The 12431-nt window shown below is 43.5% G+C and overlaps 1 protein-coding gene across 15 annotated transcripts in view; it reads right to left on the reverse strand.

Annotated features, from left to right (window-relative positions):
- The window catches only part of dlg5a (discs, large homolog 5a (Drosophila)), a 218062-nt gene that overhangs the window by 159458 nt on the left and 46173 nt on the right, over positions 1–12431 (reverse strand). For all 15 annotated transcript variants that reach the window (XM_048563378.2, XM_048563372.2, XM_048563371.2 and 12 more), the window contains exon 2: positions 8141–8252. In XM_048563378.2, coding sequence (XP_048419335.1) covers positions 8141–8159 — 19 coding nt within the window. In that variant the 5' untranslated portion in view covers positions 8160–8252. The remainder of the gene's footprint in view (positions 1–8140; positions 8253–12431) is intronic.

Consider the following 12431-nt stretch of genomic DNA (forward strand, 5'->3'; position numbering starts at 1 on the left):
TGTTTAGAAGTTAAATGTTTTAATTAAAGCAAGACCAATCAACCACAGGCTCTTTTTCTCTACAACTAACCAGCTTCAGAGGGATAGATCTGATCACTATCCAGCCCCTATACCTCCAATATCAAATCATTAATTTCAAAAAAAAATGAGTGGACATGAGCATTTACAGCTGCACAGATTGTTCAATAATCCTTCAGTAAAGAAATACAGAAGCTAACATGCAGCATGCAGAACTCAAATGACTGGAATTAACAAGCACCAACACAACTGGAGCACAAATTAATTAATAGGCATGTCAAAAAGAAACTATTCAGCACAACTGACATCAAGAGTACCTAAAAGGAGAACAAGGAATGGGATTCATTCAGACAAACATTACGACGTGCTAACATGATCATAAGAGCAAAAGGTGACTGAGGGAAAGAAAAGAACAGATGTGAACTGCAACAAGAGAAAGTCTTTCAGTATACAAAAGGTAATGAAATACAATCATAGAAGATGCAAACAGGCTCAAAAAGGCACAGGTGTAAGAACAGTAAACACTAAGTAAAAGCACAAACAATATGGACTCTACAATGTTCTCACAAGAACAATAAATCAGTGGAGATGAAAGGCTCAATTCATAAAATGCAGGAAAAAAAGGGCAAAAAATGTGTGACTAGAACAACTGAAAATGAAGAGACAAATGTAAAGTATTAAACAGTGTAAGAAACAAAGACAACACATGAATCGTGCTGAAATAATGAACAAAAAAACCAAGGAATCTATCAAAGTGTTTTATGCATACCATACTTTGACCACAAGTTTACATGCTATTTGAGGCTCAGTCAACAGAACTCCCACCTCTTGACTCAGAAGACGACTTGTGCGTTCAAGCTCCACCCCAACTGACACTCCAATGTACTATTAGTGCAGCATTCACTGATCGGAGGTGCTGTCTTTCAGATCAGATGTTAAACCTAGGACCCACCTGCTCTATCAGGAGAGCATAAATCTTACATAACATGATGTAGTGGCATCTGGCAACTCAGGAGATGATGGACTGCGCCCAGGCTGTTGTCACTTCTGGATTGTACTATGTTGCATTGTAGAGGATAATCCCAGTATCTGTCTCTTTCACAGGTGGCAGATGGGCAGCATCAGCCAGAGTTCAACTGATGATTTTGCCATCATTCGGTCATTTATTTTATCCTCTGATTTTTCAATATCCTTTACATCTACTAGCCTCTTGGCACTCTGGTCAGTGACCTGTTGGTCTCATTTTGATAGCAAGTTTGCAACATGGTAGGTTTCTGGAAAGGTACCGATTTCACATTCAGTTCACATGACTCAGCCAGAGTAGTTGCTGACTCGAGCATAAACAGTTCTTGTGAGACAATGCCCAAAATCCATTTAAAACAATGGAGGCAGAAATAGTTCAGTTGCTTTGCTTGGCTTGCACAAGTTGTCCATGCTTCCCTACTGTAAAGTAGGTGCTCCCTCCACCAATTTGATGTCATCTATGTGTGACCCTAATAAACTCAATGTATTTAGTGCTGGAACCTTTCTGATATGTTGGTCATGAGTCAGGGTCAGTGAAGATGTTTTACCTTGATGTTTTACGAGCATTCTTAAAGTGTTTTCACTGTTGTTCTGAAATGTTCTGCCAGTGACTTAGTTCAAAACGGAGCTATTACTTTGAGAATCTAGTGACAGTCATATGAGCATATTCTGCCCAGTGAAGCTGCTTTTAAGTAATTTGTACCTCAATTTTGGGCATGTTGTCTTGGGAAAAGGTGCGGTTGGCAAACAAGTTTTCTTTGCATCAAAGGGATAGCTGTACAGAAAAGAAAGATCATGCTAAAATTCAATAACTAATTGAATGTCGAATGAAATTTCAAGGCCTTTGATGGACAGATGACCTGAGAAGAGGCTTCCACAACTGACTCTGTTAAAATCCACTTTTGCAGAACAACAACAGTTTTTCAGGGTTTTCAACGTCGAGTCCATGCTTTCAGATTCATAACAAGACAGTTTTTTTAAAATTAAAAAAACCTGTGTCTACATCACACATTCCTTTTATCATTTTGAACTGCATCGCCTCTAAATCATCAGTAAGCACCAATTTTGGAATTTTAATATTATCTAAATAATCCTTCACTACAATCTCTCTAGTTATCAACAGTTTTTGAAGAAAAAGGGAAAATGACTCCAAACATAGTCTCAGTGATAATTAGAGTGATTTAAAATAAACTCCTTTGGTGATTAAATGCACGAGAGATGCATCTGCTAACCTGACTCAATCAATTCACACAGCTTTCTCAATTTCCATTTTGATTGGTGGTAGCCCACCCACTATATACATAACAGTCCTGGTCCCCAAACCAATTGTTATTGCCTTCAGGTCTCCACGTTAAATATCATTTGTCTTTTGATGAGCAGCTTTACAATTCCTCTAGATCAATTTTTTAAAATTTATAAACTGTATGTCTGTTCGGATGGATTGGTATCATCTGTAACATGCACTTGTATCCAAATGCTTTGTAAACATAAAAGTTAGTATATGTTGTAACTTTGAACATATTTACACAACAGCTTCAATTTTAATGTAAACAACTTCAATTTTGCAGTACTAAACATGTGTCACTATGTCTGGGTCCAACCTGAGTGTCTTCCTGTGATGATCATGTCAGGTTTGACAATTGTCCAAACAGTTACAAGCAACGTCGGCAGGCGCAGACATACAGCGACAGCATTGGGTCCAAGCAGATTACTACGTACAGTGAACATCCAAGGCAGGACAGAAAAATGCTCCACACATGCTGTGTGTGCATGCGTGCGTGTGTGCATGCGTGCGTGCGTGCGTGCGTGCGTGCGTGCGTGCGTGCGTGCGTGCGTGGGGTGGGGGGTCCAGTGCTCCCAAGAAAAGATAAATTTTGTTCCTGAACCTTATTTCTGAAAACAAGACAACCAAATCTCTCTTGTATAATTTCCAGACGGTATTGTAGATCATTTACAGAAATTCTGGCTTCCACCAAAAATTCACAATTATAAATATATAGAATGGGAGCAAAAATAAGCCATTTGGCCTCCTCATGCCAGCTCCAGCATTGAATTGGCTGATCTGACTGTATGTTATTTAATGCCAAGTTCCCATCTAGTCTCAATAACCTTGATACTGCTGTCTATCAAGAACCTATCACTCCTCCAACACCCTAGAAATATTCCACTTCAACTGATTTCCGAGGCAGCATTTCAAAGTTCAAAACGCACAGGAGAAAAAAAACTTCACTGTCCTGAAATGGCAACACCCAATTTTCGAACAGCTCCCCTTAGTTTTGAACTGACCCACACAAGGAAACATCCTTACCACATCCACTTGGACAAGATCATTCAGCATCTTATACACTTCAAAAGTTACCCCTCAGTCCAATGGAAACAAGCTGAGCCTGTCCAGTTGACCTCATAGATAACTTGTACATTCCAAGTACCAATCCAGTAACCCTCCTTTGTTCTTGCTTCCAATACATTTACATTCTTCTCCTAAATAATGAGGGAAAAACTGCACACAGGTTTAAGATGTGGTCTCACCAATGCTCAAATAACTAAAGTTAACATTTTTATTTTTATATTCAATTCCTTGTGATGAAGGATAGCATCCCATTAAGTTTTCTTGATGACGTGCTGTGAACGCATACTAACTTTCCATGACTCATGCATCAAAAACCTAAATCCCTCCGCACCTCAATTTTGCATGTTTAATTCTCTATTTAAATTATACTCTGTATCTTTGGATTTCTTGCCAAAAAGAACAAACTCACGCCTTCCTCGAGAATTTCACTTTAATCAATCAACGTAAATGAAACTAAGGCATTTGAGATAACTCTCAGCTTTCAGTGTCAAGGATCACTTGGCTTTCTTTCCGGGTTCTGTGTAGAGCTGGTGCAAATGGACTGCTGGAAAGCAAAACTAAGAGGTTTGATACTTGCTGGCTACCTTACAGAAAGTTTTGGTGAACTCCTTTGAGATGTGATGGAGAAATAACAAGGTGAAAGTGGTGGGACTGGGAACATCTGGGCAAGACTGTTGTTGTTTATATTTGGTTTTCTCCGTCACTTACAGAGTGGCAGTTTATGAGTTGCTGTAAATCAGTTTTGACCAGAGATGAGTAATTTTGTCACAGTCAATTTTGCTGGTGATTTTGGCATATTACCGAGTTTTTACTGATTTCGCAAACATGGTAAATCTTTAACTTGATCTTTATCCTGTAAGTAAAATTTCTGAATTTCCCAAGAAAAGGATCAGCTACAATGCAGACCAGGTACAATGTAGTTTCATTTCTTGGACATTACATGAATTACTGGAATCCACTGTACCTAATTGGTTCCTCAAAAGGTGCCAGTGTTTTTTTCAATTAAATGTAAAATGTCACACTGTTAACTACTAAAGAAAATGTGGTGGTAAATTTACCTCAGCGCAGCAGAGTTCAAGCCAGGGTTTCAACAACCAAGAGACAGTTGCAGAGATAAAGGATGCAGTAGCAAAAGTTTACCAAAATTCCCTCAATTCCAGAATGGTCACAATGTACTGGAAGTGAGAATATGTAACACAACTATTCACAGATGGAAAAAGAGGGAAACAAGGAACCGTAGGATGGAGTCTATTAAGAAAATATTAACAACACACTTAAAATGCACAGCATGATGCTAAAATTCAACATGGTTTTAAGAAAAGGAAATTCTGTGTGTGAAATTTATTAGTGTTTTATAAGGATGTAACTAGTAGGGCAGATAAAGGGAAGACATCTTATACTTGATTTCTAAAAGACATTGCTAAAGTTGATACACAAAGTTTAATACACATGGCTCAAGGCACAGCAGGTAGCATATTAGTATAGATACAGCACTGGTTAACAAACAGGGAAGCAAATGGAGGGGTAAATGGGGCATTTTCAAGTTGGCAGGCAATGATTGGTGGTGTGACACAAGGATCAATTCTGGGCCTTCAGCCAATTACCATCTGTATTAATAGATGAAGAGACAAAATATGCATCCAAGTTTAATGATGATACACAGGTGGGAATGAAAGCTGTGAGGAGGAATCAAAGAGACTGCAAAGAGACACAAGAGGTTCAGTGAATGAACAAAGTGGCACACGGAATTTTCTGTGGTTAAGTGGGAGGTTATTTACATTTTTAAAAATGTTTTTCTATTTTTTACAGCCAAAGACAAACCTGGTACACACAGTCGTTCAAAGACACTTGGGCATACTTGAAACAGAAACATTACCATTCTTACATAGCATGCAACTACTAAGTTGGTCTTTATGGTAAGGGAATTATTGTACAAGAATAAAAAATCTTCCTACAATTACACAGAGCTTTGATGAGATCACGCCTGAATTAGGAATATACCTACATTCAAGACAGCGCAAATAAGTTTCACCAGGTCGATCCCTGGAATGACAAGGTTGGCCTGTTATGAAAGGTTGAGTAAATTCTTTGAAGTTCAGAAAAATGAGAGGTGATCTCATTGTAATTTTCAAGATCGAGGGGAAATTGGCACATTGTCTCCCCTGCCTGAGGAATCTAGAACAAAGAAATTTCTTCCTTGAAAGGATTCTGAATTTCCACCTGGGAGAGCTGTAGATATGCCATCACTGAATATATGGAAGGCTGAGATAGGTAAACGTTTGGTCCCTCAGGGACTCATGGATGAGTGGAACATATTGGAAAGTGAAAATGAAGCTCAAAAACATATTGAGTGGCAGAGCAGGATCAATGGGCTGCTTGGTGTTCTCCTGCTCATACTTTATGTCCCTCTGTTCAACGTTAGCATTGAAACTGTAGATCCACCAATTACACTGAATACTTTCAAAAATTGACTGTATAGACCCAATCAAGATGTGCTACTAAATAATTTTGAAATATGTTCCTTGACTATCAACTCCATCCCTCTCTTTGGCAAGAGTCTAAGATTAAACCAGTCAGTTCACAATCTTGTTGTAACACATGACCCCATGATACGCTTCTGATCTTATTCTTACCATATCCAAGACTGCCTTTGACTTACTCCATAACATTGCTCAACTTTGCCCTATCTTTGCTCATTTGCCACTGAGGCCATCATTCATCGTCTTTGATACCTCTAAATTTAACTATTCCAAAATATTCCTTGTTGGTCCCCTACATTCCAGCCCATGAATACTTAAGGTTAACCAGAACTTTACCGACCATGTCTTAACTCTGAGCATGTTTTATTCTTCTACCACCTTTGTGCTTGCCGATTTGCACTGATTCCTACTAAAGTAGGACACCTTAATTTTAAAATTCTTTAACTGGTTTTCAAATCCATCAATGACTTGGACACTCCGAATCTCCTCCAGCCCCGCAACCTTTCAAGACATCTACATACCTCTAATTTTGAGTTCTTGTACATTCCCACTGCAACTGTTCTACCATTGGTGGCTTTTAGTCGCCTTGGCTCCAGGCTCTGTTTGCGTCCTTGGCTGTGTACAAATTGATTGCCCCATGTATCCGCGAGTGACTACACTTCAAAAATGATATTTAAGTTGTGGAGTTCTTGCAACATCCTGAGGATATGGCTGGCACAATATAAATGCAAGATTTTGTTTCTCGTTATAGCAGATCATGAATTCACCAATGTGCACAGTACATTTACCCAAAGACCTCAATTCTAATCAGCGAACTGATAATCTTTGCAACGTGACTCTACAAGATTAGCTGCACTTCATTTAGGCAGAGGGGCTAAGTCAGAACAATGCATTTCAGTGTATGCAATCGGGGTTGTCCATTGCTTACTAAACTCTAAATAAATTATGAGCACTGTGAATAAAAAGACAGATGATCTATCAGTATTCACAGAATTATCATTGATCCACCTATATAATTAAATTCACACTTGTCTTCAACACACATTTTCAAAATATGTTTTCTAGCATAACAGCAACATTTAAATGTCCAAATTCTCTGTCTGAACTACAGCAAGTACAAGAGGTGGGGCTTATAAGAACAAAATACAGTAGTTTTATTTGCACAGCTTATCATGGGATGGGCACTGCATGCAGTGGTAGAAAGATAAGGCTCAGGAGTTCACCAGCAAAGTTGTGAAACTGACTTCAATAACTTTCCGTTAAATCAGAAATAAGTGACAATGCAAACTTCTCGATGGCCAAAGAATCCCAAGTGATTCACTAAGGTTCTTCACAAAGTTTAGTTCCAAATGATGCACTTGTATGTGAAGTAGACTAGTACGCCACATAGTCGTACGATAAACAACAAAACTTATTCTATTTTAGGATCTGAAACACCCCATTGTGTCTCACACTTGCTTTTTAAAATTAAAATAAGACACCAAGTCGTATGAGGAGATAAGGACAGAAGATTAAAAGTGTGGTTTAAGAGGGGAGATTTAGGAAGTGGTTTAAAAGAATAAAATTAGGGAGAAAATCAGATAAGTTTAGTGGGGGAATTCCAGAGTTTTGTGCCCGAGCTACTGAAGGCACTATAACAACAGTGCAACAATTAAGACAAAGGATACTCAAGAGGCCTGAAATAGAGGATCACATATTTGATAGTGTTGTAGGGTATTATAGAGACAGGGAGGGAGGAGCCCATAGGCAAATTTGAAAACAAAAATGAGAATTTTAAAACAAAAGCTCTCCTTAATAACCTTACCAGTGTTACCCATCTCCTGGCAAAATAAAGATTTCAAGCATGAAAATGAGATTCTAACCTTTATGGCATGATGAAGGGGTCTCATGCCTAGCCGCCAGGCCTGTGACAGAGCACCTAACAAGAAGGACTGTAAAGTTGGAAGCTTTCTCTATTTCTTCATTTTTCTGCTTTTATATTCTATGTTTTGGTTTACTTTTCTGTGTTTTAAGATGGCGCTAGAGGGTGATGACACTAAACAACTCTTTTTACTAGATTTTCTTTCAAGATACATATGACAGTAAATTAATCAATTAGCAAATTTAAACGTAAATAATATTTAAATATGCCAATGTAGTTGATTTTTGCACTATGAGTTGTTAACCTTGGATAATTAAATAAAGCCACTCAATGAGTTACCTATGCTGTTAAAACCTAATACATCTTGACTTAGTACACAAAGTTTGAACTGCAAATAAGAATACTTACCAACACAATCCTCAGCCATGCTGCTATTACCACATTTTGCTTTGGTCTCAGGAGATTCAGGTTGCAAATTTCCAAGTTCTTAATATAACAGTAGTGACATTCATACTTCTTTCTGTAACAGAATCAGATATGTTATTATGAAACAATTGCTACAAATGTATACTGAAACCAAACCTAAATTATTCTCAGTTGACAGAGTAACTATTCATTTATTAACTGACGATAAACTGACACATTGATTAAAGAGCAAAGTTTTAAATGTGCTTTATTAAGCCTTGTAGGTGTAGGATGTGTTTAAAAAAAACAATAGTTTCTATAACATTTGCTGAAGTTACAACACATATTAAAAGATTTACAATGGGCATGCAGAAAGACCAACATTTTAAATAATTTGTTCATGAGCTGTGAGTGTTGCTGGCTGGGTCAACATTTATTGCTGTTGGCCTGGTAGGTTATTTCAGGGAGCAGTTAACAGTCAACCATAACCCCAGGTCTGGAATCACACGTAGGTCACATCAGGTAAGATGGGCAGATTTACTACCCTAAAAAAAGTGAAACAAATGGTAAATTACAACAATCAGCAACAGTCACATGGTCGCCACTAGAGCAGCTTTTAATTCCAGATTTTTGTTAAATTCACATTTCACCATCGGACATGATGGGATTTGAACCCATGTCCCTGGAATATTAGATAATAAAATGTGAGGCTGGATGAACACAGCAGGCCCAGCAGCATCTCAGGAGCACAAAAGCTGACGTTTTGAGCCTAGACCCTTCATCGGAGAGGGGGATGGGGTGAGGGTTCTGGAATAAATAGGGAGAGAGAGAGAGGCGGACCGAAGATGGAGAGAAAAGAAGATAGGTGGCGAGGAGAGTATAGGTGGGGAGGTAGGGAGGGGATAGGTCAGTCCAGGGAAGACGGACAGGTCAAGGAGGTGAGATGAGGTTAGTAGGTAGGAGATGGAGGTGCGGCTTGGGGTGGGAGGAAGGGATGGGTGAGAGGAAGGACAGATTGGACTGCTTTTGGGATGCAGTGGGTAGAGGGGAAGAGCTGGGCTGGTTGTGTGGTGCAGTGGGGGGAGGGGACGAACTGGGCTGGTTTTGGGATGCGGTGGGGGAAGGGGAATTTTGAAGCTGGTGAGGTCCACATTGATACCATTGGGCTGCAGGGTTCCCAAGCGGAATAGGAGTTGCTGTTCCTGCAACCTTTGGGTGGCATCATTGTAGCACTGCAGGAGGCCCATGATGGACATGTCATCTAAAGAATGGGAGGGGGAGTGGAAATGGTTTGCGACTGGGAGGTGCATTTGTTTATTGAGAACCGAGCGGAGGTGTTCTGCAAAGCAGTCCCCAAGCCTCCGCTTGGTTTCCCCAATGTAAAGGTAGCCACACCGGGTACAGTGGATGCAGTATACCACATTGGCAGATGTGCAGGTGAACCTCTGCTTAATATGGAAAGTCATCTTGGGGCCTGGGATAGGGGTCAGGGAGGAGGTGTGGGGGCAAGTGTAGCATTTCCTGCGGTTGCAGGGGAAGGTGCCGGGTGTGGTGGGGTTGGAGGGCAGCGTGGAGCGAACAAGGGAGTCACGGAGAGAGTGGTCTCTCCGGAAAGCAGACAAGGGTGGGATGGAAAAATGTCTTGGGTGGTGGGGTCGGATTGTAGATGGCGGAAGTGTCGGAGGATGATGCGTTGTATCTGGAGGTTGGTGTGGTGGTGTGTGAGAACGAGGGGGATCCTCTTTGGGCGGTTGTGGCAGGGGCGGGGTGTGAGGGATGTGTTGCGGGAAATGCGGGAGATGCGGTCAAGGGCGTTCTCGACCACTGTGGGGGAAAGTTGCGGTCCTTGAAGGACTTGGTCATCTGGGATGTGCGCGAGTGGAATGCCTCATCGTGGGAGCAGATGCGGCGGAGGCAGAGGAATTGGGAATAGGGGACGGAATTTTTGCAGGAGGGTGGGTGGAGGGAGGTGTATTCGAGGTAGCTGTGGGAGTTGGTGGGCTTGAAATGGACATCAGTTACAAGCTGGTTGCCTGAGATGGAGACTGAGGTGTCCAGGAAGGTGAGGGATGTGCTGGAGATGGTCCAGGTGACATGAAGGTTGGGGTGGAAGGTGTTGGTGAAGTGGATGAACTGTTCGAGCTCCTCTGGGGAGCAAGAGGCAGCGCCGATACAGTCATCAATGTAACGGAGGAAGAGGTGAGGTTTGGGGCCTGTGTAGGTGCGGAAGAGGGACTGTTCCACGTAACCTACAAAGAGGCAGGCATAGCTGGGGCCCATGCGGGTGCCCATGGCCACCCCCTTAGTCTGTAGGAAGTGGGAGGAATCGAAAGAGAAGTTGTTGAGGGTGAGGACGAGTTCGGCTAGGCGGATGAGGGTGTCGGTGGAGGGGGACTGGTCGGGCCTGCGGGACAGGAAGAAGCGGAGGGCCTTGAGGCCATCTGCATGCGGAATACAGGTGTATAGGGACTGGACGTCCATGGTGAAAATGAGATGTTGGGGGCCAGGGATTTGGGAAGTCCTGGAGGAGGTGGAGGGCGTGGGTGGTGTCACGGACGTGGGTAGGGAGTTCCTGGACCAAAGGGGAGAAAATGGAGTCCAGATAGGTGGAGATGAGTTCGGTGGGGCAGGAACAGGCCGAGACAATGGGTCGACCAGGGCAGGCAGGTTTGTGGATTTTGGCAAGGAGATAGAAACGGGCCGTGTGGGGTTGGGGAACAATGAGGTTGGAGGCTGTGGGTGGGAGGTCCACTGAGGTGATGAGGTCATGAATGGTGTTGGAGATGATGGTTAGGTGCTCGGGTGTGGGGTCGTGATAGAGGGGGCGGTAGGTGGTGGTGTCGGAGAATTGGCGTTTGGCCTCGGCGATGTAGAGGTCAGTGCGCCATACTACCACTGCGCCACTCTTGTCTGCGGGTTTGATGGTGAGGTTGGGGTTGGAGCGGAGGGCTGTCCGTTCTGCAGGGGCGAGGTTGGAATGGGTGAGAGGGGTGGAGGGGTTGAGGTGGTCTCGACAGCAGTTAGAGATGAAGAGGTCGAGGGAAGGTAGGAGGCCTGAGGGTGGTGTCCAGGAGGAGGACTTGTGTTGGAAGCAGGAGAAGGGGTCAGTGGAGGGAGGGTTAGGTTCCCGGTTGAAGAAGTAGGCGTGGAGGCGGAGGCGGCGGAAAAACTGTTCTCTGTCCAACCGTGACTGGTATTTGTTGATGTGTGCTTGTAGAGGGACAAAGGTGAGCCCCTTACTAAGGACTGACCGTTCGTCCTCAGTTAGTGGAAGGTCTGGGGGAACGGTGAAGATGCGGCAGGGTTCAGTGTGGCTGTCTTCCATGGGGTTGCTGGCTGTGGAGGTTGTGGGCAGAGCGATGAGATTGTCGGCCGTGGGCAGGGTAGTATGGCGCACTGACCTCTACATCGCCGAGGCCAAACACTAACTCTCTGACACCACCTCCTACCGCGCCCTCGATCACGACCCCACACCCGAGCACCAAACCATCATCTCCAACACCATTCATGACCTCATCACCTCAGGGGACCTCCTACCCACAGCCTCCAACCTCACTGTTCCCCAACCCCACACGGCCCGTTTCTATCTCCTTCCCAAAATCCACAAACCTGCCTGCCCTGGTCGACCCATTGTCTCGGCCTGTTCCTGCTCCACCGAACTCATCTCCACCTATCTGGACTCCATTTTCTGAACTCCCTACCTACGTCCGTGACACCACCCACGCCCTCCACCTCCGCCAGGACTTCCAATTCCCTGGCCTTCAACATCTCATTTCACCATGGACGCCCAGTCCCTATACACCTATATTCCGCATGCAGACGGCCTCAAGGCCCTCCGCTTCTTCCTGTCCCGCAGGCCCGACCAGTCCCCCCCCACCGACACCCTATTCCGCCTAGCCGAACTCGTCCTCACCCTCAACTTCTCTTTCGATTCCTCCCACTTCCTACAGACTAAGGGGGTGGCCATGGGCACCCGCATGGGCCGCAACTATGCCTGCCTCTTTGTAAGTTACATGGAACAGTCCCTCTTCCGCACCTACACAGGTCCCAAACCCCACCTCTTCCTCCGTTACATTGATGACTGTATCGGCGCTGCCTCTTGCTCCCCAGAGGAACTCGAACAGTTCATCCACTTCACCAACACCTTCCACCCCAACCTTCAGTTCACCTGGACCATCTCCAGCACATCCCTCACCTTCCTGGACCTCTCAGTCTCCATCTCAGGCAACCAGCTTGTAACTGATGTCCATTTCAAGCCCACCAACTCCCACAGCTACCTAGAATACACCTCCCT

The sequence above is a fragment of the Stegostoma tigrinum genome, chromosome 37, assembly GCF_030684315.1.
Source record: "Stegostoma tigrinum isolate sSteTig4 chromosome 37, sSteTig4.hap1, whole genome shotgun sequence".
NCBI lineage: Eukaryota > Metazoa > Chordata > Chondrichthyes > Orectolobiformes > Stegostomatidae > Stegostoma > Stegostoma tigrinum.